Source organism: Copadichromis virginalis, linkage group LG7, assembly GCF_057382275.1.
Source record: "Copadichromis virginalis isolate Kocher_CV1m ecotype Utaka linkage group LG7, C_Virginalis_male_GT1.1, whole genome shotgun sequence".
In the NCBI taxonomy this organism is placed as follows: Eukaryota; Metazoa; Chordata; class Actinopteri; order Cichliformes; family Cichlidae; genus Copadichromis; species Copadichromis virginalis.
Window position 1 is genome coordinate 35,970,996 of NC_140624.1, and position 25,404 is coordinate 35,996,399.

Sequence of the window (25,404 nt, forward strand, 5' to 3'; positions counted from 1 at the left end):
ACTATTGCTCAAGATCATGGTCACTCTTTTAAAGAATCCTCACATATTGGAAGCAATGGAAACTATAAAGAAATGAGTGATGGCTCAAGAGTTTTGCACAGCACTGTACACGCTACTCCCCTTTACATTGTATTAAAAATTCCCTTTTACCTTTTTAAAAACTGAATTGAACACCTTTATTGTTATTAAATGAATACAACAAAATTGATATCTCCCTAGAGCGCACAGTAGTTCATTAACAAATAAAACAAATAAGGAATTTCATGTCTTTTGTGTTATTTTGTTAAATTGTGTCTTTAAGTTTGTGCAAACCTGTGCGGAGTATCAATAAGATCAATTTTCTTGCCTTTAAATATGGGAGGAAAAAAATTAAACCATGTGCAACGGTGCCCTCTTGTGGTCTCACCCTCCCTTGTATGTTGATTTAAGAGAAGTCCCGCCCCTGAGCACCATCATAACCAATCACTACTCAGATGTTGAGTTGAAGCTTTCAAGCTTTGGGTGCGTATGTTAAAATTATGCTCCTCACTATTGCCTGTCAGGTTTTCACTGGTCGCAACAAACGCTTTTGTTCAACCACTGAGTTTAGGCTAGGGTGGAAAGCGTTATCATTGTCGTCAATATCACCTTTTAAAAATGGCCAAGTTATGCACGACGTGGTTAGAAGAGAATAAAATGCCTGAAGTATAAGCTCAGGGCTAATATTTCCCCATGTAGTTCGCCTCGAGTAACTGTTCTTCCAGCTAAATCAGTGCCACGCTCCTCCAACGTCCAAGGTTGATAATTAGCCCTATAATTATCAGAAAATTCAGCTTTTCTTTTTATTGGAGAAATGAGTGTAGCAGTGTAACTGCGTCGGAATTAACCTGTCAACATAATGTAGCTGAAAGTGGTCGGAGTGTGGGTTTTTTAGGTTTGCTTTAACTAGAGAATAAGGAGTTAGTGATAGTAACGATAACTAAGTTCTAAAACTGGCAGTGACTACTGTAGAACTAGCTTACATTTACTAACGGTTTACTCTCAACGTTACTCTAACAGCGACGAACCGTGAAGTGAGCTGTTTAACCGTTTTCTAAAACCCCCAGAACCCTGTTTACTGATGGCGGTTTGTTGTGGTGTGTGTGCCATGGTGACACAGGGGTGGGTCTTTTCTCCTCTTTAGTTTTGCTGTTTTCAAGGCAACCGACCCATGCTGTGAAATCTGCCCATCATGAAATCCCTCAAGTCTTTTTGGTCATCTCATCTCCAGTATCGACCCATTACTGTGTTTGTACGAGGTAAGTTGTAATGTAATGCTGTTAGATTTCTTCACAACGGTGGTTCTTGCTCTGTGGCTCCCACAGCCCACCAGACTGGCTGGTAGTACTTGGTTGTTTGTATATCTGAACAAGTTTTTTCTTTATAGTACTGGAAGTCCTTGTTGTAAAGCAGAGGTGGTTAGGGGGGAAAGGATATTGATGCTGCCTGAAACTGTGGATCAAAGGAAGACTGTAGATTTCTTACCTGGCTTTCCCAAGGCACGAAGTTATGTTTTTACAGTATCTCTACAGAATCAGCTCCTTTTGGCAGCACTGATATTTGGGATACAGTGAACAGCAAAGTGGGGTGATTCCATGCAAAATCAGTTGCTCCTCCCAGTTGAATTCTCACGATTAGCTGTTGTTTTTAACATCCACTAGAAGTGTCACCACCTGAACCCAAACTTTAGTTGTTTTTTTTCTGTAACTGTCATGGAATATATGATAGTGTTAATACTGAAAGTGCGTTCATTTAGTCTCATTGACATAGAGTAACAGAAACAAGGATTGGTACACTGGATGTTGTATTATCTGATAATTCAATCGTGGAAATTTTAAAAGTATATTTTGGGTAAACTTCCATAGATCATATCACCATGTGCACGGTGGCTGGTTCAAACATGTTTCATTTTTGCCTAGATTTTTAATGCAGGATTACGTTCTTGCTGTGTTTAGGCAATAGCAAATTCTTTGTTAGGTATATAAAGCCATAATCATGGTTAGGGTTCAAATACACTAATTGACTTTTCATTCAGAGCTCTGTTTTCCAGTTTGCCATGGTGACATGCCCCCTCTTTGTCCTCTCTCTGTCCCCTCTTTTGAATGAAAGAAGTGTTGATGCCGTGAAGTATACTTCCTATTGTTTGCTCTGAGGCCAGGCTGGAAGAAACCAATAAAAAAGGCAGTGGTTCCTCTCTGACCTCTTAGTACCATCTGCACCAGTATGTGCTTTAAGTTCTTTGGGGAGAGGTCTTTTGTCTGTTCCTGGGGTTAGACTGAAAACTAAAGAGGCCAGAGCATTTTTTTAATCAAGGCTATGAAATCAGTTGGTTCAGTCAGTTCTTTTAAGTCACATTTCAAAATATACTTGTATAAGAAAAGCCTTACCTGATTTTACTTGATCTTAAGTCCCTTAACATTTGAATTCTGTAATTATTGCTGTTATTATTATTAACATATACTGCTATACAGCTATACTGTACAGTTGGTTTTTAGCACTGCATATTATTATCATTTTGCAAACCTTAGAGACACTGAACAGCAAGTTAACAGCACTACTGGAGTGATGTGGCTTAGGCTGTAGAGTGGGCCGTCTACTAATTGGAAGGTCAGTTGTTCGCTCCGGGGCTATTCCAGTCTGCATCTAGATGTGTCCTTGAATCCCAAATTATGCACTCCTTTCAGAGTGTGTGTGTGTGTGTGTGTGTGTGTGTAATAAAAGTGTTTCAGTCTGTTCATGGGTTTAGCTTGTAGTGTAAAAAAGCCCTAAAAAAAAGTGTTTAGTAAGTGTAGATGAAAATTATACATGCACCAGTCTATTTACCCTTTTGTTCTGCCAGAGGAAGCTGAAAATGTTGTTAGTATGTCAATATTATTGAACTCAGAGTCCGCTGGGAGTATGAAGTAAGAAGGTGCATAAAGATGGAAAACATTGTAACGTACAGGTTACGTGCAGGTAAGGCAGAGTATTGAGGCTGGATAGTCAAAAGCACATGGTCAAAATTAGGTCCAGACTTGTTGCCAGTTCTGCCAAAAAAAATCGCCTTTTTGCTTACAAAAGTTGCCAATGTTTTGCTCAATGAATGACAGCGTATTTTGACACTGCACAATTTAGTCAACCAGTCAACAGTCATTGTGGGCAGTGTATTATAATCTCATAGGAAGAAGTTTCCTAGTTCAAACCCCAGCTGGTGTCCTTCTGCGTAGAGTTAGCCTGTTTTCCCTGCCTTTTTGAATTTCCTCTTGGTACTTTTGCTTCTTCCTACGGTCCAAAGACATGCTTTGGTTAGGTTAATTAGCACTTTTAAAGCACTGAATGAATGTATTGTTAAATATGGCTTGTAGTCTAAAGTCCAATGCCAGAGCATTCCAGTTCAGTAGTATTTAAAATAACAGTAAAAATATTAAATCACTCTCTTGAGCGGCTCCTTCTGCATATTCATCCTGTGTCCTCAGTGCTCCCTGTGCCTCCTAAGGAGATTAGCTGCCATATCTTATTCACTAGGTGTTCCTAAACAGATCGGTGCTCTGTGGGGCAGCTCCACCTACACTTCTGTTCACTGTGTGCTCAAAATTCAGCAAGTGTCACTCTGTGAAAACATATATATTCCCTGTTGATTTTATGACAGCTTTTCTTCTTCTATTCTCTCCTCTTCCTCCGTATCATCTATCCTTTTTTTCTCTCACGCTGTCATTCCTCATCTCTGTCCTTCCCGAACATCCAGCTTACCTGTGCATCATACATGTATTCTTGGCTTGCCTCACCATCTGGTTGTGATTAGTTTGTCTGTAGCACCGAGTTTTTTCAGTCTCGTGTTCTGCATGATGATTATTGTCTCTTTACAATCGGTGAAGCCCCCTGTCAGGGATTTAGAGCAGCTTACCCCATCCCCCCCCCCAAATCTGGCAGCTGAGTTAAATACTTAGTTCTCCTGGGCATGAACATGGAGTTATGAGCAGAGTAACAGGTGAGTTCTTTTTGTGCTTCTTTTTCCTCACCAAAATGAAGCTCCTATAGATACAGATAATGTAAAAGCTTCTGAATTTAGGAATTACATTTTATGCTGTCTTACCTCATTTTAATTTTATTATTATTTCCTCCCATTACATGGATAATTATCCTGGAAGCTCTGTATCTTTTTAGTTTACTTTTCTGGGCTGACTGCATGATTAGTTGAATTATTAAAATTCATAATAATTGTATTTCGACCTCAGTCCTCAGTAGGAAATGTGTTCTTTTAATAATATTCCCCACCTTCTATTTCTCCAAAATGGTTGTAACTAAAGATCTTTATCTGTTCATCGTCTCTCTACTGACATTTGTGATGAGGTAGCAGGTAAAGTTTTTTTGATGATTCTTTCATGTAGAACCTTTTTGTACATAAATGCTGCATGAAAGGAGAGCTGTTGCTACTGTGTCAGCTAAACCGTCCTCCAAGCACTTTGCAGTCACATCAGGGTTTTTGCTTTATCTTTCTTCCCAGTGAATGTGCAAATCTTTCTTGACATCCACAGTTTTATTTCTACATCACATTTCAGACACTTTAAACTGCAAGCTATTGCTAAAGCATCAGTAAGCTTGACTTTCACATACAGTTTTCTTAAAAAATGAACAAAAATGTAATTTGACCACATGTTTGCATGGATTAAATAATAGAATCTCATTTTGTGTGTAAAATCTTTGGTGAAGAAATTTTTATTATGGCTATGAATTAGAGCTGGGCGATAGAACGATAACGATATGTATCGCGATATAACTTTTACTCGATAGAGAAATTAAGCTATCGCGATAGACCTCGCCGCTCTTGTCCTCTTAAAATAAAAAAAATAAAAAATAAAAAAAAAAGGTCAGCCAATCCAAACTAAGTAGCGCAGAGCCGAACCAATCACAGCCGCAGCGTCACGTCGCGTGACTTGTTACGTACAGCACAAGTGCCAAGCCGCACTTGTGTTTGTTTGGGAAGCAGCCAGCGGGTAATGGAGGAAATGAGTGTGCCGACTAGAAAAATCAACCGAGCGTGACCGAAGAGAAAACAGATGATGGTTCCAACGCCGGAGAGATTGTCGAACGGAAGAGCCATAGAAGTTCCGTAGTGTGAAGGTATTTCGGCTATTTCAAGTCTGACAAAAAATAGAGTAGCGTGCACTGTAAATTGTGCCGAAAGCAAGTCTGGAAATACAATAAACTGGTGCATGCGTCACACTGTGCGCCACGTTATTGTTTCGGTGAAATGAATTTCTACAATACTGTTACTGTTAATTCTACTCTCTGCAGTGTTTAAATGCTTACATATACACACAGTTACTGTCCGTCCACACATACGACTCGGTTCTGCTTCTATGCCGCAGCTTTGTTTACTTTTTCCCACCGAGGCTTCTAGACTTCTGATTGGCCAACATTTCTGCACGGTTAGGAATCTAGCGCCACCTGCTGCTTTGGCATGTTCATAGCAGCGTTTTCCTTCATTTCTGCCTTTATGTGTGGACGGGATTATTTTTTAAAACGAAAACGGAAAATCTCCGTTTTCAAAAATACCCGTGTACGTGTGGACGTAGCCTCAGTCTCTGACTGGAAGCGCTAATTCGTCATTCGGCTTTTGTCAGACTAAAGTAACTGTTAAAACTGTTTGAAAAGCTCAGCTATACAACAAGGAGAGATTGAGAATTTCCTTTTAGTTCTCAGTTTATTTGATATTGACAAAAGTTAGTCAGTTTTGTCTGTTATTCTGTAAAACAAACTAAGATTTATTTTTAGAATTAATATTTTGTTTCTAAGTGGAATTGACAATTTAGTAGTCTGTTTCGTTTGTTCTCTTTTGAAACTTAAACGCTTTAGCGGCTGCCTTTTGTGTAGTTTGCAATATTTGCCTTTATTTATCTGAAAAAGTCTCATGTTCCTTAAGTACATCTACCCTGTTGAACTTATTATGGGAAATAAATATTTAAATAAAAACAAGCTGCTGATTATTTCACATTTTACTTGTGAGCAACGGCACATTTAAATCTTACAAATATAGTTATTTGGCTTATATCGTGATAGATATCGTTATCGCCTGAAATGAAAAAAACATATCGTGATATGAAAAAATCTCATATCGCCCAGCTCTACTATGAATCTATTAAAATAAAATGAGCACTAAACTGTCAGGTGATACATATATTTGCATCACATTAATTTGTGGCTTGTGCAGTTTCACTTCAACAGCCTGGTGGGGATTTGGTCCTCATTTGCCTGAAAATTCGTGTTTGTCCAAGAAGGAAGAAACCTTAGAAATAATACCATAATTACACTGTGCGCTCTAAGCAATTCTATTCTGAAATGACTGTTGTTGTAAACCTACCTCTCATGTTGTTTATGCGCAGAGCTGCGTGCTCTTGTTCCTTGTGGTCTAGTTTAAATGCATGGTGAGTTTGCCATGTTGGCCTGTGTGGAGAGTCGCCAGTGATTTGTGTATGAAAGGGCTCAGCGTGATGCGAGTCTGTGCATGCGCGTCTGTGGGTAAATCTGAGTGTGTTTGTGTGTAACGTTTGTATGTTAGTTAAGAGATGAAAGAAGCACCAGGCTTCATAATCTTCTTTTGGTAATCTGGGATATTGATGAAAGAAGCAACCAACCATGGTTACCACTTTTCTTAATGGAAATGTGAGTGCTGTAGAGTGTGTACTTTACTTGCGCTTTGTTTTAAAATGTTAATTGCAAGACTTTGCTTCTGTCATTGATGCATGTTAAAGTCCATGACCCGGTATGCAGTTGTTATTTCCTGACCTGCTGGCTCAAAACCAAAATAATCAAGCTACATCATCATTATGAAATAGCTGTTCTGTAAGTGGAAGTGGAAGTAAGTGATAATTACACAGTGTGACTTTGCTGCTCAAGCAATCAAATCCAAATAGCTTAAAGTTTAAATATGCATGGTCTTGATGTTCTTTGAGACCTGTTGGCAATTAGGAGGACTGCACCACCAAGTTGAACTCAGTTCTGCTCAGTATTAATTGTATCTTTTTATAAGCTTATTGTTTTGGACCTCCACAATGGTCCCAGTTTCTCACGTGGCCCCTTGGGAAAATTAATTGCCCACCCTTGCTCTAGCACATTGAAATGCAGCTTTGGGAGTGAGCCACTGGCTGTATAGCTGTCAGAGATGTTTAACTGCACACTCTGAAAACACAACTTGAGCTCATGTTGTGGAGTTGCCATAGTGAGTGTTGCAGCTCCAAGCTAATTCTTGGGAGACTTGCTATGTGACATTTTGAACTAGCAGACTAATCGAGGATCTGTTACCTGTATACTGTGTTTGTTTCCTGTGAGTTAAGCAACTGAGATGAATTCAGTAGTGTGTGTAAAAGCTGTACGGTGTGAGCAGATGGTACAGGATTTGAGCAGGGGGCAATAAAAAGAATTCTAAATCAGTGGTGTAAACACAAAGTTCATGTCGCCTTAGAAACCGGTCCATACGTGCTGCATTGTAAATATTCTCATGATATCCTAAAATATCACGAGTCAGTGTTTGAACTGCACATTTTCAAAGGAAATAGTCAGTCAACTAAGCTTTAAATAATCAGGAGCCTTTTCTTAAAGGTAGCAGCATCTAGCTGGTAGATTATATGTGTATTCCCATTCTGTCATCTATGATTACATTTATGAACATTTTTAATTATGTATATAGTAAAGGTATTAAGTTTTGAATTTACTGATTATTATTATCCTGGTCAAGTCTGTTTGTGTTTTATTGTCTCAGAGTTTGATCAGTGTTAAAACAGAGTAAAAAAAAGTCGTGTAGATGGCATTAAAAGCTCTCTCCAATGAGTTTGACTGTATTGTTTAGTACAATGCAAATAAAATAAAATACAAGCACTGATAAAGAGAACAGAAAAGCTTTTAGACTGAAGGATTAGACAATTTAGAACTTTAATTTTTGTTTTTTGTTTATTTTAATTGGAAATAATTGCCGTTACCTAAACCAAGCAAGTAAGCAAATAAAGAGTGTTGTAATTTCTTTCTTTTTTCATGGCTTTATTGTGTTTGTTATGTCTAGGATGTTTTTTGTTTGTTTTTTATCTGTGACATGATTTTTTTTTTTTTTTTGTTAAATTATTTCAATGGAAAATAGATTAGGAATTGGGGTTAGCCTCAAATCTTCTGCATTAACAAATCGTGCTACTCAAGGTGTGTTAACCTTGATTCATTGCAAAGTGTTACATGTAGTGAAATAAGTATCGGTTGCTTGTTTGTGTTTCAGGTATTGCATCCAAATGCTTCCTGTTCCTCAGCACTGAAGAGTAATCACTGAGTCTGTAGCTGTTACCTCTGGACTGCCACCAGCTCAATGACTTCTACCGCAATTTGTAAACTTCCTCCACCATGGTTTTGAAAGTGGCTACAGAGCCAAAGAAACTAAAAAAGATGCTAAAGGTTCCCAGGCCTGGCTGAAACAGTAACTGAAGTCAAAACAAAGAACTGAGGGAGGCTGCAAGGTGAATGGAAACAAGACAGAACACCACAGCAGGGGTTCTGTTCTGGACCCCTGCCCCGGTCCACTCCTCACCTAATAGCACTGCTATATCAGAGGATGAGTGGGATGAAGAGGATGAAGAACAGGCAGAAGAAGAGGATGACTTTTTTAGTCAAATGGATGAGAATGGTATCATTGGACTGTCAGAGGCACTTGAAAATGTGGAATTGGAGGAATGCAATTCAGATGGGTGCCCTGGATCCCTCACCCCAGAGGAGGCAGATTATAGTGTGGCTGAGAGGGACACACCGTCTGAGGAGATGATCTACAAGCTGAGTAAGCATCTGTCGCACCATAAACCAACAGAAGAAGATACAGGAAAACTGTCATCCTGTGAGCATTCATTTATAATTTATTAACTTTTTTCTTGACCTTCATTTCTTAGTTTCCACTCTAAAGCACTTGAATACACCTAATTCTGAGACCTGTTTGAATAACAATTGAATAATTGTTTTCATTTTTTTTGTTTTCTCATATTTTATATTTTCTAAAACCTAAAAATAATATGCTTAAGATGATAGAAAACAAACAAATCCTGACAACTGAAAAATGTAAATTCTGTCTTTGTTCTCGAGATACTAATTATTTTGTCATCAGGTGATTAAAAGAGGTCCCTGCTTGTTTGGTTCTACTGTAGAGAGTAATTTACAATTGTAAAATCTTTACAAATACACACAAAATTTTGCCTGTCTCCCCGTCATATTAGTCTCTTTGGGCAATTTTGAGAAGTCAAAACAAAACGGGATTTAGCCAAATCTAGTGAGTAGGATTGTGGTGAACACTGACATTGTTCAGAATATTTTCCTCACACACCTTGACACATAACAGTAACACTTTTAAAAGGTCATCGTGAACAACCAAGGGAATCTTGAATAATGGCATGGATCCCCTTGGTTCTACTCCTCACATTATGTGCCACCTTGGGCTTTAGACAATAAGGAACAAACAAGCAGTTTAGTACAGAGTTGTGGTCTGAGACAAAGCTCTCATCACTACTGATCCGTGAACCTGTCTAAAGCAGAGAAAGCTAAAAAATTGCAGAAGCGCTGGCGAGGTTTTTGGGGAGGAGGGGTCCCCAACATGATGACCTTAAGGGAAACTGCCAAATTTAAAATAAGTTTGGTTGTTGATGGCTGGAGTCATGGAACTGATTGCGCTTGAAGACCAAAGACGGTGCACATTTGTGTGATTCATTAAAACTACACAGTCCTTTGTTGCGCAACACATTTTTTGCTTCCTTATTATTTTTTCATGCCTTCTTCTTTCTGTAATTATAGATGAGTTAAAAACGTGGTCAGAGGATATGGAGGTGAGGCGGAGAATGGAGGAGCAGGTAGCAGAGCATCTTTCTGAGTGGAACAAACACCACGACACGACGAATGATGACAAAGATGGAGAAGAGAGAGGGAGGAGTGATTGGAGTAAAAAGAAATTTGAGCACACTAGAACATCAGGGGAGCTTGGAAGAAAGCTGGCAGGACTCGCTGAAGGATATCGTGATAAAGAAGAGAAAAAAGAGATCAGCTCAGGACAATCTTCTAGCGTTCAGCTGCATGCTGTGGACAGTGTCTCCTGTCCAGCCTCCCGTTCTGCCTTACCCCATCGTCTGCATTTCACTGCCGAGGAATTAAATACTGCCCCAGGAATTGAAGCTGAAACCTTTCCAGAAATAAGCTTTACAGAAAGTTTTCAAGAGTCTAACAGTAGCCACGTGAGCCTCAACTCCAGTCCTCGCTGTCCCGAGATAAAGCTCAGGGCTTCGCCTCAGCCAGCAGCATTGTTTTCTGAACAGGTCATCTCAAATCATTACAGGAGATTAAGTAATGGCCCTGGAAAAGAATCAGGAAAGAGAGATAAGGAGCATAGTCACCCCACTCCCACACCAAGAAAGATAAGGAAGCACTCTCCTGAGGCTGCATATTCAAGAACTCATTCCCCCGGCACAGTCAGGCCCAACAAACAACAGAACACACGTCGTGACAGGGACGTGGTAACGCCTAGAACCAGGAGCAATGCTGTTGCAGAGGACGAATCTAGGTAAAACACATTTTATTAACCATTTTATTTGGGCTTTCTTTTTGCTCTTTTCTATTTTCATACATCACAATTCTCTTTTTCCAGAAAGGGGCCTCTGAGTTACCACACACCAGACTTCTCGAAGGTCGAACCCAGAGTTCATTTTCCCAAAGGCGGTTACAAGCCCCCCAAGAGCAGGTCCTCGTTAACGAGGAAGTCCTTATCACCCGAGCCACCTATAGTCTTCAAATCCCCTGCTGATATAGTGAAAGAAGTCCTACTGAACACCGCTGGTGAGTCTCCTACCTCGCCAGATTCTGACGGACAGGCAACCAGTGCAATCAACGCTATTGTGCCTCAGGAGTTCAGATGCCACCAGCAGGCCACCACACTGGTCAATCAGCTTCAGGTACTAGTAGAGACTAAGAGGTATTTCAGTTTGGAAGAGTTCTCTGTAAAATTACTTTAAACCACTAAAGTTGATTGAGATGGACAGAAGATATCTAACTTGTCCCAGTATTAAAATCAAAGTTGTAGTAATGATGGCTGCATTCTGCTTAGGGGAGGTTCTATTTCTGTGAATACAGGTTCACTGACAGGGTCTGCTGGGACACGTAATTGAAGCTTCAGTAATAAGATCTGTGCTTTTTGTACTATAACAAGTCAAAATGTCATGAAGAAGTCTGAGTTTTTCCAGGTTAGTGTGAATGCCAATACTGACTGGACTTAAAGTACGAGCTTTCATTTCAAAAGGCGAAAACGTCACACAGGACGCACTTAGAATTTAATAATGTGTGAACATCAAACATGGATATGCCAGAAGGGACTAATATATTTAGAAAAAGTCTCATCTCAGCTCCCAGCTCAAGGTTTTAAAATGGGAAAAATAGGGGAAACGCATTTAAACACATGGCACATGAGACTCGTAGTTTTAGGGTGCCCCACTTTATTTCCTCTTTGTTTTAGTGTCACGGTTCAAATCAAACTCATCACAGTGGTGGAATCTGAATAATGGAGACATTTTGTTCATTTTTTTATTGAACGTGAAAATAAGACACCGATTTCTCTTCACTTAGTTTTAACTATAATATAACAACAATATACAAATACATTTTCTAGAATGAATTTTGTTTAATATTATTACCCAGAATGTCACTGTCTGCTGTAGCGTTTCAGTTACTATACTGAAACTGAGCATTAAGACATCCATCCATTTATTTGGACAGCCAACAAAAGCAACAAAAGCAAATCCAAAACCAAAGTACACAGAGATATTTTGCCTGGCTGTCCTCATATGTTCAGCTTTTGTTTACGTTTGACAGCCTCACAGGATGAATTAGACTAAACTGGACCTAAATTCCGCTCCAGTCTTTTAGTCCTCTCTTTTATCGCCACCCCCATTTTTGCTTTATTCCCTTTCATTTTCATTTGTCTCACTTTTTTTTCCTCATGTCACATTTCTTTTGCACTGCTTCTCCTCACTTCCTTCTCCTTTATTTCCTCTGGCTGCAGGAAGACTACGACAGACTGCTGACTAAGTACGCTGAGGCAGAGAACACCATTGATCGTCTGCGTCTGGAAGCCAAGGTAGTTAATCTAGAGATCCAGCTATAATTTATCACCTTTTAATGGTGTGGATTGAAAAACAGTACATCTCACTATCATATGTAATTATTAGTGGTCTAACCATTAAGCCACTATAAAATATTAAAGTTAATACCAAACTTCAAAGTGATATACAACTTATTTACTTAAATTTTAGGCATTTATTGAATTTTTCTTGTCAACAAAGAGTAATTATGTGGCTTTCGATAGTTGAACAGCTGTGAAAGTACTTTCAAAGTAGAGCTTAAAATTTGAATCATTAGAATTATGAAATAAATTCATTATGTCACAACATTTATATGTCTATATTTCATTTTTGCAGGACAGAAATTTAGAGAATCAGCATCCCAGGTCCAGGCAGGCTCAGCGCATCATAGACAGAGCAGTATGTCATACAAATGATTACAAATCTCAGAAAAGTGGGATTTGAAATAAATACAGAAGAGGCAGGAGTAGTGCTGAAGTGTTCGGAATTGGGTCATTTAAAGATTTGGTGGCTCATTTCTGTTTGTGCTGCAGCGCTTCACATTCAGCACTAATTGAAATCAGCTTACTGAACTCCTCACCTCCATTTTCTCCCATCTCATTCATTACAAACTGAAACACCATCTGTTCTATCCTCCCCTCACCCAGGCAGGGTGGGAGGAGTTCCTTTACAACAAAATTTGCAGATATTTGTTAGTAAGTATTTTTTTCTGATTAGACATATGTTCCAGTAGATTTACCTTTTGTAGCTGAGCTTATAACCAGTTTAATAAGAAATCTGACTGGTTCCAGTCTGATTGATGATCTGAATTTAGGTTTTAAGTGGGGTTTTTGTCTTTCTGATTAATCTCTGTTGTCTCTTAATTGTATATTAAAGTGTCCCTGTAGGTGCCATGCAGCTGTTTACTTTTGCAATATGTAGGCTGTGTATGTGTGGGGAAAGGGCCTTCTGAGAGCCGTTAAAGGTCATAAAGATTTACAGCTTTGAGTGACTGTCAAGCTCATTTTCACACTTTGGTTGGCTGATGACTGACTATGTTTAACTCATTTTTTTCCAAACTCTGTTATTCTCCCCTGCCCTTAATTACCTCAGTACCCTCCTTATGTGTTAGTCAGAATAGTTGTGAGGCCTTAGTGAAAGCTTACAACCTGTGGACACTAGATGGGAGTGTTTTCCTGCTGTGTGTATACTGTTTTTTAATCTGACTCGCTTCACATTTCTAGAATGAGAAATTAGAACAAACACTGATCAAAACCTGCTGAAGTCTCATTTTGTATGGGTAAAAGTACTATACAGTGAAACAGTGTGTCTCTTACAAAATGTAGAAGTCCACATACAGACAGGCTAGGTATTAATTATTGAGAACACGTTTGTTTTTGTTTTTCATGTTTCTTCCAGGTTAACCTGTACTCTGACCCACCAAATCCCGGCCACTGCGTGCAATCAGGACTAAACTGCGGTGCTTCAAAGTTGCTAAAATTTGATTTTCCTCGGGCTCAGAAACCCACGACAGATCAGGGTATCTTCGTTTTATTTAATGGTTACTTCTTTGCTGCTAAATCTTGTATTAGTCAGTATCTTTAAACCGGGCAGCTTGCACCACAATTATCTGAATGGAGAAACGACTCTGCAGATATTTAGAATTTTTGGGTGAACTGTCTCTGGCTTTGATGATTGTATACAACAGGCATTGTGTGCATTTTCCTTCTAATCTGTTTGTCCATGTAACAGGAAGTTCAGCTACCGGTCCTACCGAACCAGGCTCTAAGCTTGGACAGCAGCTAGCCAATATTCTGTTCAGCCAGGCCGAAACATTTCTGCAGCAGGTAACTGGCCAATTAAATCTTTAGAGATGAGAATGATCCGATTTGCTGGCTGGTAATAATGGTCATTTAGGAAGTTAATCAATGATAAACCTTTTGATTTTTCATTCAGCTGCAGACGTTTGAGGATCTCCGTAAAAGCAAAAAACTTCAACCTTTTGAACAAACTGAGGTAAAAGCAACAAAAGCACAGCAGAATTCTCTAGGTTTTTAAACATCACATCTAATGGGAACATATATTGAATGGAATACATAAAAGTTCTTTCTTTTAGGGTATGGCTCAGCTTGCCGAGGGGCTCGAATCTTTGGAGAGGGGATACTTGTTGGCGAGGGATGAGCACAAACTCCTGCAGCAGCGAGGCATAGAAATCAGCCAGTTTGACCCAGAACGGTAATGTTGATGTCCAGCATTACATCTGAATACATTTTATATTTTGCATTTATGTGTGCTCATTACTCAGTTGTTTTGATTCATTTTTCTTTTTTAACATGTATGTTATGCATCAGGGAGTTAGAGGGGCTGATCTTTCAGTGTGGGCTGCGTACGGACGAGCTGAAGGAGCAGGTGGAACAGATGCAACCGGATCAGCCCACCTGGATTACTCCCCCCTCTCCACCTCCTCAACCAACCACACCATCTGCCCTCTCTGTGGATGTTGTAACCTTCACTCACCCACAGGTAGCAACAGCATCATTTTATTCTGTGTATGGCCGGGATTATTATGACTCTGTGAGCAGCGTGGGAAAATTGTAATAAACCTAGTCTGTGTGGAGGAGGTATGTGTTTTTAGTGCCCTTGTAGCACAGTGAGTGTAGGGAATTGCATTCATTCACACTCTAGTTACAAGGCAGACATCTGCAGAGTGGTTGATTACCACAAATCAGAAGGTCAGTGGTTAGATCCCAGCTCCTCCAGTGTACTGTTATATGGAACTGTCCTTAGGCAAAATGGAAAAAGCTGAAATTGCACCTGTGAGTGCTGTGAGTGTGTTATACATAACGTGTTTAACTGCTTAATGTGGTTTGTAGTGGAAAACTTGCATTTTTATTTCACAAAATTGGACTATTTTTGGTTTATGATGAAATCCCTGTTCAGGACAGGATCACAGCTTTACCAGACTTTATCTTGTCAATTACTTTTCTCTTTTTCTCTTTTGAGGTCCTGCCTGTGCCTCTGCTCTCTGGGGCAGCGGAAGCAGAAGTGAGCTCAGCCTGTAAAGAGAACGATGAAGAGAAGTCCGAGGGAGAGGATGAAGAAACTCTCTACCTCAATCCTCTGAAGGGCAAAATTAAAAGTGTTGCAGAGGACTTTACCATGGCAGTGAATCAGTGAGTAGCTATATTTAAATGCATCAATATCATGAAATCTGATCAATAAGGAGCCCTGCAGCTGGGACTTTTTAATTATTTAACTGTTTCTCCTCCATCTGTTTAGCTACCGAAGCATCAAGGAGCTTCCCAAACTTCTAGAGCGTAGCCTGAATGAAGCAGTTCTCTCCTCTCCTGCTTTAAGAACTAACATGCAGTCTGAACACAAGGACAGACAGGAAACTGGAAACAATGAAGTCTGGAAAACTCTCTCTCAGAGGTTAGTCTCAAAGTAAAAGGCAAGATGGTCTGCATTTTCACCAGCAGCAGTTTGTTTTTTCTATTGGACAAAAAATTGAGTAAAAAAAAATACACAATTGGGAGGAAGCTAATTTCTCCGACCACTGGACTAAATTCTCTCCAATTATCTGTTAACAGGAATGCACAATCAGACCATCAGGGCTATTCTTCTGACGTGAACAAACAGCAAAACAGCAGGTCCAGTCCTCGCCCGGCCTCCAGCCGGCTCATGATGTTTCCTGTTTTTCGTCAGAGTAACATAAAGAGGGTAGAGGTGGGAAAGTCTCACAGCAGCAGTCTGAGTAGCCTCGGAGATGTAAAAGTGTCAGAGGTGAGGAGCTCCGAGGTTCAGGCTGGGGGCAGGAGAGTGTTTTCTCAGGTCAGTGATATTGATGGTCACTTATCCTGTATCAGTTCGAGTAAAACTGTTGCTTTATTATGGCCTGTATGGTGTATGGTTCTACCAAGCTTGAGTGAAAATGAGCTGATCATTTTTGGATTTGGAGCTGATAAATACTGAACAACAGTTAAATTTTACTAAAAGGAAGAACCTGGTTACATACACATATTGTTGGCACTATTAAAGCAACATACTGTCATATGTCTACACTGGCAGAATACTATTTATTGCATTAGCATTTTTAGCAAATTAGTTAGCTAGGTATAGCCTATTATATATTGTTTTACTCATGCATTTTCCTTGTGCTAATTAATATATTGTATATAATATTATTATTACTAACAAGCTGACAGATCAGCGCTAGTGATGTGCGATACCACTGATTTCCTTTCCGATCCGATACCAAGTAAAATTCAGGGTGGTATCGGCGATACTGATCCGATACCGATACTTTGTACAAAAACGTATTTTATTTATTGTATCTTTTATTGTATCTCAAATTACAGCTTCATAATGATTAAAGGGCATCAGATTACTTGTTCTTATCACTTAATAATGCACAATTATCATATAGAAATAAAAAAACTGAAGTTGTGCGCTATCGGAACATGTTGCCTGCCTGCAGCACTAAAGGACTCCGTGAGAGACGTCTGTCTCACCCTAGCAGCACCTGTCCCTCTCCTCCTCTTCACTTCGCCTCAACATAAGCTCGTCATATTCTGTGATTTGTTTTTGCATAGGCTTAGATTTAACAGTGTCAATTAATGACCAATCAGTGGTTTCTCTATGGGTGACTTCTTAAATACAGCTGATATATAAGTGCAAAATGCTCCCTATATCCTTGGACTAACTCAATCAGTGTATATGTGCACTATTTGAATTGCCTCTTTTTAACATGCCAAAGTTTAATTAGTTTCAAAGTAGCTAAAAAAATAAACTTTATTTAACAGCAGTCGCCTCAAGGTGGTTTATGCTATGAGATAAAGACCCTACAATAATACTAAAATATTTCTGTAATGATTAACAAAACACTTTATTTTACTAAAGATTTGACATATTCGTTGCAGCTGCCTAGTGTGATGATCAGTATTAATGTTGTATAACTTCTGTTTTGTAGGATGGTATCATCTCTCCAGAGACAGACAGCGGGTTTGTTGGTTCAGAGAGCAGCCGTCTAACTCCTGCAACTTCCAGTCCTCTCCACCAGAGGGCATTAGAGAGGTGAGTCCAACTCGGCCTCCCTTCCTCCATAGTGATTTACTGCACTAATAATTTCAGCTCAGGTGCCATCCCCCACCCCATAACACACACAACACATTCTGATGTGATTTTCTATTGTTTTAAAGTGATTGTTTTTTTTTCTTTGATTAAGTCTTCTGTGTTTTTGTTTTTGTCCATTATGGTGCAGCGGTGTTCCAGTGCCTCAGGAAGGAAGCACGAGTCTTCAGACAGGCCGAGTCTTTGCACCATCTCATTTTTCCTCACCGTTGCACAGTCATACAGCTAAAGACCTGATTATGAGCTCCCGACTTAGCCTCAGCCTCGACCAACCACAGAGATGCAGAAGGGCAGTGAGGAGACGCACCTCCTCCTGCTCTCCAAAGCGCTGTGTCAATCTGAGACAACAAAGGGTGGCGAGTGGCAGCAGTGAGTTTGGACTTGAAAGTGACGGCAGTGAGTTTCCAATTTGATTTACTTAGTAATCAGTAGTGCTCTCTCTCTCTTTTTGAGTATTTAAGCTGCTGACCTCCCCTTATTTCTACAGCTCGCATTGACTCTGAAGGTGAAAAGACTGACCAGTACAGCAAATCTATCAATTTCCTCGACAGCTCACACTCAAGCTCTTCCACCACTACTCAGCACCACCTTTGCGATTCTCCACGAGCAAGGAGTTCCAGTCAGAACTGCATGTGAGTGTCTGGATGGGACTTGAAGCAAACAAGTCAACAGTACAAGTGGAGAATGTCCCAGAAACACAAAGCTCTGAGAGTGAGGCAGTAGATAGTCACTCTACAGTGTCGCTGTGAATCCTAATGATTTCTGATGAATGACAATAACTGTTGCTACAATAATGCAGTAACATGATCACGCCAAAAACTAGTTGTAATGTTTTTATTATAATTTTCTTTTATGTATTTTATTACAGAATCGCCTGCTGTTGAATCAGGTTGTATATTAGGAGCTTCTGTTTCCTGCACGGTGTGGTGTTTCTTGTTTCTTTTCAGAATGCGAGTGCACCTACATCAATATTTGCCATCCATTTTTTACCAGCTGAATGGTTTAGTTGCATATTTTCCACAGTAAAGCATTTTAGAGGTCACGTCACAATATTTGGCCACAAAACTTGGTGTGGTATGATAGTGCATTAGTTCAAGCTTACATATGAACTGCAAAGGTGGATTATTTTGTAAAGATCCTTTTTCTGTTTTCCTCTAGTGATGCAGTCCAGATACTGCAGGCTGAGGTAACCAAACTGAAGGAGAGACTAGAAGATAGTCTGAGAAACAAGAAGCCTATCAGCTCTATTAGATCAGCTCCATCAACTCAGGATAACAGCTCTAATCAAAGCTCCTCTTCATCTTGCTTCAGGTTGTTTTTGTTTTTTTCTTTTCAATGCTCCACATAAAACCACAGAGTCAGTCTACTGTGATGGATTATACAGTCACTTGTCTTTGCTGCCAAGTAGGAGCACTAAAAACCTGATTTGTGTTTGCTTGCTTTGGGTGATATTCCCAAATTTTTCAAATTATTCCAGATGTCTAACAACATCTGGAATTTATGACTTTTTATCTGATGTGCTGCACTTTTGACTCTGTCTAGAAAGGTGCTGTATAAATAAAGTTTTATTTATTTATTTAATAATAATAATTGTGGATGCATAATGAACTATGTGATCTTATATTCTACGGCCTGATTTGGAAATTTCATAGTTATGTCACAAGTGAAGTTTTAAGCATTTATAGCAGACTTGCTTTTTGTTGCTTGCTGTTAATTTAGTTTTCTTCCACTTCTCAGGTCTAGAGAGCAGCGGAGTGATGTCAGTGCAGGGAAAAGAGAAACACAGATGGTGGACGAGGTTGCGGAGGAGTCCACACAGAGACGAATAGCCAGGAGAAAATCTGCTATAAACCAACAAGAGCCACAACATGATTACTGTGAGTTCATCGTGATTAACAAATGATCATTAAAATCAAGGAGGGAGACGGAGTGATACCAGTTTATTCATTTCATTTAGCCATTATGAAAGCTTGTATGGTCAAACCGAAGCATGTTCACTCACAGGGACTAACAGTGTCGTCTCCTTTAAGGTTCTCATCCTGTTTTTGATTCTGAAGCCTGTTATGCTCATTAACTCCTATTTTTAATGGCAAGCCCTATCACTTATTGAGTCAGTGTTTTATTTTCAGTGACAAGATCGGCGCTGCAGCCCTGTGCACCACAGCCTCAGGTGTCCAGATGCACTCAAACATCTGCAGCACTAGACAGCTGCTCTTCCCACACAACTACTGTCTACAGCAGGCGAACACAGCACAGTAAGAACACCTACCACACCACTGGAGACACAAAGACAAATTCAGTCAAATACAGCTTCAGAAATTTGAAATTGCAGTGGGACCTGTTCAGACATGTTAAATAAATCCATGTAGGTTCTCAGTCATCTACACTGCAGTCTTGAGGGTTTGAGCTGAGGGAAACCTCTCTCTGTATTGCAGGGAAGCATCCTGTTGTTTCTGTGTCTGAAAAAGGAGATGAACCTGACAGCAGAAGAAGTCAAGCTCCTGTTTGTTCTCAGTGTTTGTCATTTCACAGAGCATCCCCTGAACGTGAGAATGAATGCCTGGATAAACATGTTTGCTAGCAAAGAGGGCAGAATCCAAGTGTCTGAAGTGCACTTTGGTTAAAAACATCTTTAAATTAATGTTAAAGCTTTATCTGGATTAATTTTATGGTTTGAATGAGTCGATCAGCCTCCATAAAGCCTCTTCTATGATGTCTCTGTACTGTCAGGACCAGCTGGTGGCGGTAGAGAGATGCTCCATTCCTCCACTTGCTGCCATCAATGTCCTCTCTGCGGACGCCTCGAATCATACAAAGTCATTAAGCCAGGTTAGAGACCATGAGATGCGTTTCAGATGCACAGAGCACTGAGGTTTAAATCCTTATCAGAAGAAGGATGTACTGTTATCTTTGTGTGGCTAATCCATTATTTCACCACACAAAGACAAGAGTTTAGTTGTGTGGAAATTTATGCCCGATTTCCACTTGACTCATAAATTTAGTCTGCAGTAAATGAAATGAGTGCAATTATTTTAAGTGTTAATGGAGCTCCTGGCCTGCTCTGTGGTTCGCAGACAGTCACAGACTCTCCGACACTTCCACACACATAAAGTACCAGCCAGCCGAGTCCCCTGATGGAGCAGTGGGGAGCAGGTTCTTTGCATCTGCAGCTCCACCTGCACTGCTGCAGTGCATGCCAGTGTGCCCTCCACCACTCCTGTAAGTGCGCTGGTCTCATAGCTCACACACTCATCTGACACAGTATGCAAAAATCCTAAAAGCCTAAAATTTTCATTTTCTGCTTCTTTTTTTGTTTTGTTTCCCAGACTTTTAGATTAACATGCAAATAACAGATTTCATTTATATATCCTTATTTTCTATTTAATTTTAAATTTAAAGATGACAAACTGTGTCCAGAATCCACACAGCATTATCGCCTCAGTCTAAAAACACAGAAGGAAGATTTCGCTGGCTTGACTGGCCAGGTCGTTCCCTAAGTGCACATGGCTGCGCTGAAGGGAGGTTTTCCCTCTCAGCTGAGAGGTTTGCTGGATGAGGATTTGGGGCAAAATAGTGCAAGTTATGTGCAGTTTATTGAACAGTTTCTGATACATAACATTTTTCATATATAGTTTTGAGAGAATGTTACATAGAAACATCTTGTTCTGTCCTGATCCTTACTTACTTTTTACCATCTCCTCAGGTTGTACTCGTCCCCCCTCTACGTCTCTCCTAACAGAACTCCGATGTCTGCCGAGGTCACTGGTCCTGGGGAGGTGAGGAGGAGGACGAAAAGACGCTCACTGTCTGTTGACAGGGAGCGCTCGTTGGACAGCTCACTGAACAAAGCCATCAGAGCAGCTCGACACATGAAACACACCTCCAGGCACATGGCTGGCTCGTTGGCATCTGGACTGCAGTACCAGGAGCTGCTCACTCAGTCCTGCAGCTACTAGTGTGAACTGTCATCACAGGCACTAAGACTGAGAGTCATTAACTCAAAAGCAGCTGCAGAACGAGGCACGAGCCAAAAGAACTGAGTCGGACCAAAGTGAATATCTCAAATCCTCTTTGTAAGTTTTCTTTGCTGATGTTTTCAAAGATAGTTCTCTCCCCCGCCCTGCTCAGGTGGCCAAAGCATGTATTTTTATCTGCTGGTAAACATTACAATAACTCTGTTTACACTATTATGTCTTATAGATCATATTTATTTTCAAACCTATGACGTACTACAGAGACCTGTATATTCTCATGAATTAGTTCTGCACTTTGAGCCATTTCTTGATCATGCGACACTAGTTTTCAGAAATCTGAAATTAACCTCAGTCTTATTTTAGTCGCTGTAGAAATTCATTTTCTGATGATGTAGAAACTCTTTCTGCTGTAAATGAAATGCACTCATGAGCCATGAGCTCAGTTTTAGATGGTCATTCTTCAAACCATAATCATTTGATGTACCAAGGGCCTCAGATGCTGGATATCAAAGGTTTTTTTGTCTGTATAGATGATATATTTTAAAATGCGATGTTCTAGATATGCTTTTTGTACTTTGTTTTTTTTATTTATTGCTCATTTGTGCCGATGTCGATCCAACGTCATTTTCACTACTCCGTAATGAAAAAAAAAAAAAGAATGACTGTGTGTTGTTGTTTGTTTTAGAAATAATAGAAAAAAAGTTCAGTCTTTCAGTATAATGGAAGCCAATTTATTAGACAACCTTAGTACATATTAGGTACACATGGAAGTATTGTTTGTGCTTCAACACTCGCAAACATACAATCCCAATAAGTTAAACAGTTTTTTGGACAGACTAATGTTTCAATATTATCTTCTCTGATAAATAATTTTGATATAAATCAACTGATTTGACAGCGTAAACCCTATACAACAGCAAATTATAATAAAAAAGAAAAAATAAACACAAGCGTTTGCATCACAGAAAACGCATCATAGTGCAATATACAACTGTTTGGCCAGGAAAGAGGCAATAGAAGGAGGAAAGAAAAGTGGCGAGGGGTTTCCAGGGTTTTTCTTTGTTTTGTTTTTTAAACTTGCAAAGCCATTCACCATTGGAGGGTTTTACATTGCACCAGAGGAGGAAAACAGACAAAGAAAATATAGATCTTAGTTCTTTTTCCCAGTGGACCACTAAACAGCTACAGCTAAAACACCACAAACACGGCGGCTTCACATTGGCTTTTTTTTTGTTTTGTTTTTTCGTCAAAGGAAAAGTCACTACTTCACAGTCAGAAAAATCACCATTCAACAGTGAGACGCTAAAACAGCAACATATAGCATATACACAACACTACTCAGTGCATGGCCCAATTAAACATCGTTACTAACCAATGATAAGACTTAATCTGACAGGATACAATACTGAAATACAACTGGCCCTTTTTGGAGGATTATTTATTAAATATCAGCAAGCAACGGCCTTTTTGACATTGAAACGTGACGTCTCTGCAGAGGAAAGGAAAAAGATTGTGGCAAGTAAATACTTTACAGTCTCGGCAGCTGGAGGAGGGATGATTCTGGCTTCTAACAGAGCTCCCTCTTTTCCGACTGACTAAGTGGAGCTCTTAAAATGAATACTTAAAACCAACAGATCTTGTTTTGAGTATCAAAAACTCAAAAATCAATACATCCCTGAACACTTTCTACTTTCTTCTCTGCTAGCCTGTAAGCTCAGTAGCTGGGACCAAGTTTACTTGAGCATACAAACTCAGCGGCCACTTCATTAGTTACACCTTGCTGACACAGGTTTGGACCCCTTTTGCTGCCAGAATTTCAGCAGGCCGTCTTGACCATGCCTACATGCATCAAGCGTCTGCCATATGACCTACTAGCAATACATTTGTGTTAATAAGCAGTGAGAAAGGTATCCCTAATAAAGCGGCCAGTGAAATTGTCTCTTAAACTCTTAAAAATCCTTGAAGAATAGTTTCCTTTTTGTGATGCTCAAAACAAAAAGTTTTTTTTAAGCGCCATATTCAACCACAACATTTACATGCGGCTCTCGGAACATCCACACTGGATACAAACACAGTCGAAGCATGCTACTGAATACGAACATCTCAAATGGGTAAGGGAAGGGTGATAGGACAGACTCCTCTCTGATGAAATATATCTATGCATATATCTATAAATTGCATGGTGACTGATATATTTTTTACAATATGAACCCCTCAGGCTGCACATCCCTCCTCTATCTGCTAAAGGTAAAAGTCACACCATGGAGGTAACCGAAAGAAACGAACAAGAGAAATCATCTACCTTTTACACATCCTAGCAGGTTTCATAGCGTACAATATTACATTTTGGTAATTTCAATTTTAAATGGCCTTCTTTTCTGATATTTAATTAATTTTAAATACGTTTATTTAGTTGCATCCATTGTAAAATATGAGAATACTTGCAACAATTTTATTCTTTGATATAACGTATCTCTCTTTTTTTTTTTTAATTGTCTAAATTTTTTCTCTTCTCAAGCAAGATGCATACACAGTTAATGTGTAGGATTTGGTTGGGAATGATGTGCGGGGGGGGGGGGGGGGAGATGATGTAAGGGGGTGGGAGTAAGGTTAAGAGGAGAGAGACTGATTGGAGGATTTTTAGCTCGTCACTTCCTCGTCTGGTTTGTTCATGGCCTTGAGCTGCTCCAGCAGGCTGGTGGGAGTGAAGATGTGGGTCGATCCTGGAGACACGCACACGCATAAAGAGACACACAAACACAGCGTGTTAGATCTGCACGATTGGAAGGAAACTGATGAAAAATGTGTTTTCAGCTTATGTTATGAAGCCTACTTTTTAGACGAGGACAACCTTACATAACGTTGAAAGTAAAGATAGATCGTAAAGTTATGGAATCGTAATTTGTTAGTCAGCAAGTTAAAATGGATTATTAATATGTATTAAAAGAGTCTTAAAAGTGTTAGGGCGGGGGGGGGGGGGGGGGGGTATTTTCACTGTACTCAAGTGGAGGTTTAAGTGCTTTTGGGGGTTTCCGTTCCTTTTTTGTCTTGAGGAGATTCTTTGTATTCTTTTCTGACACACACATTAAATGCGAAGGGGAAAATAAAGCATTACGCTCACATCACATAAGTCAGAAAATGAATTAAAGGTTAAGTAACTATTTAAACCACTTCAAATTTTGTATACTGGCTATTTTAAGAATAGACTAAAACCTTTCTGGGTTTAGATTGTTTTGCACATTAAAGTGGAACTATTTTGCTTCTCTTTATTTTCTGTCATATATATATACATATATATATATATATATATATATATATATATATATATATATACACACACACACACACACACTGTTACAATTGACATTACATTGAACTGGACATGGACAAACTTTCAAATACTTCAGTATATGGACAAGTAATCCCTGTAATCTATCCTGGGATGTAGCAGATGTTAATTGGATGGTATTTCCAAATACAGTCACAGAAACAAGCTAATTTTGTTTAGCTTTCTAAAAGTACAAAACAGTGGAATTTGAGGCAAGTATGAAGCTGAATTTTCATTGTGGAGCCAGAGCTATAAAATAAAAGCTGTAATATTATATCACTGACACTGGATGTCTTGTATTGATGACTGCTCCAAAGGCTAATGCTAGGCTAATGTGGCTAAATTAGCTTTCTCAACAATTGTATTGTGTGTATCTAGGCAGGCACTTATCCTACCGATAGATCCCCAAAATTGTACTGGATGCTCAGCATCTTTGTGTCCATCAAAGTATGAATTTTGTTTTAAGAATCAGAAATTTAATTTGTAATATGTTTAAGAGATGAACTGAGGAGCTGCAAATAGTACCAGTATAAGATACAAAGATTTGTTTTTTTAAACTGTTAGTAACATAAAACTGTTCTTGCATAGTTCCAAAATAAAGTGGGAATGAGCACAATAGGTCCCCTTTAGTTTCTGGAATTTTTGTGACCTTGTGCAGGAGTATGTAATGCACTACTCTACTCTAATACACTCTCACTCCACAAGCATACAGTCAGATACCGAGTTATTAGGCTGTGTTATAAATCACATGCAGCTGAACACAATGGGAGCACACAGGCGCCACACAACTACTATGACTAAGTTAGCTTAAAGCAGCAGGTGGGCTAGTTGAAAACCTGCAACACCAAATCTGTAT

At 39.4% G+C, this 25,404-nt stretch overlaps 2 protein-coding genes across 7 annotated transcripts in view; one reads left to right on the top strand and one right to left on the bottom strand.

Moving 5' to 3' along the window:
- Window positions 1–710: 710 nt before the first annotated feature.
- On the top strand, window positions 711–22,485 carry akna (AT-hook transcription factor). Of its 5 annotated transcripts, XM_085463207.1 has the most exons (25): window positions 711–776; window positions 1,163–1,277; window positions 8,258–8,863; window positions 9,808–10,567; window positions 10,652–10,955; window positions 12,059–12,133; window positions 12,474–12,536; window positions 13,536–13,656; window positions 13,869–13,963; window positions 14,073–14,132; window positions 14,233–14,351; window positions 14,468–14,639; window positions 15,120–15,289; window positions 15,396–15,548; window positions 15,707–15,947; window positions 17,086–17,189; window positions 17,377–17,642; window positions 17,734–17,878; window positions 18,405–18,557; window positions 18,984–19,123; window positions 19,376–19,501; window positions 19,682–19,792; window positions 19,977–20,075; window positions 20,321–20,465; window positions 20,950–22,485. In XM_085463207.1, the coding sequence occupies exons 3-25, from the start codon at window positions 8,497–8,499 to the stop codon at window positions 21,200–21,202; spliced, it is 4,242 nt and encodes a 1,413-aa protein (XP_085319333.1). In that variant the 5' UTR covers window positions 711–776; window positions 1,163–1,277; window positions 8,258–8,496; the 3' UTR covers window positions 21,203–22,485. The 5 variants fall into 5 exon arrangements, with proteins under 5 accessions (XP_085319333.1, XP_085319336.1, XP_085319332.1 ...); XM_085463210.1 differs by having other exon boundaries at window positions 718–1,277; window positions 20,646–20,997; XM_085463206.1 differs by having other exon boundaries at window positions 720–1,277.
- The window catches only part of stxbp1a (syntaxin binding protein 1a), a 41,220-nt gene continuing 37,751 nt past the window's right edge, over window positions 21,936–25,404 (bottom strand). Inside the window, exon 19 of one of the 2 annotated variants that reach the window (XM_085463213.1) lies at window positions 21,936–23,943. In XM_085463213.1, coding sequence (XP_085319339.1) covers window positions 23,861–23,943 — 83 coding nt within the window. In that variant the 3' untranslated portion in view covers window positions 21,936–23,860. The remainder of the gene's footprint in view (window positions 23,944–25,404) is intronic. The other variant, XM_085463212.1, reaches the window with a different exon arrangement.

Bases quoted from the DNA above. Each gene is read 5' to 3' on its own strand.
- akna (XM_085463207.1), top strand. From the start codon at position 8,497: ATGGAAACAAGACAGAACACCACAGCAGGGGTTCTGTTCTGGACCCCT. The intron at 17,190-17,376 runs GTGAGTCCAACT...ATTATGGTGCAG, and splicing joins CACCAGAGGGCATTAGAGAG to CGGTGTTCCAGTGCCTCAGG. The intron at 17,879-18,404 runs GTGAGTGTCTGG...GTTTTCCTCTAG, and splicing joins AGTTCCAGTCAGAACTGCAT to TGATGCAGTCCAGATACTGC.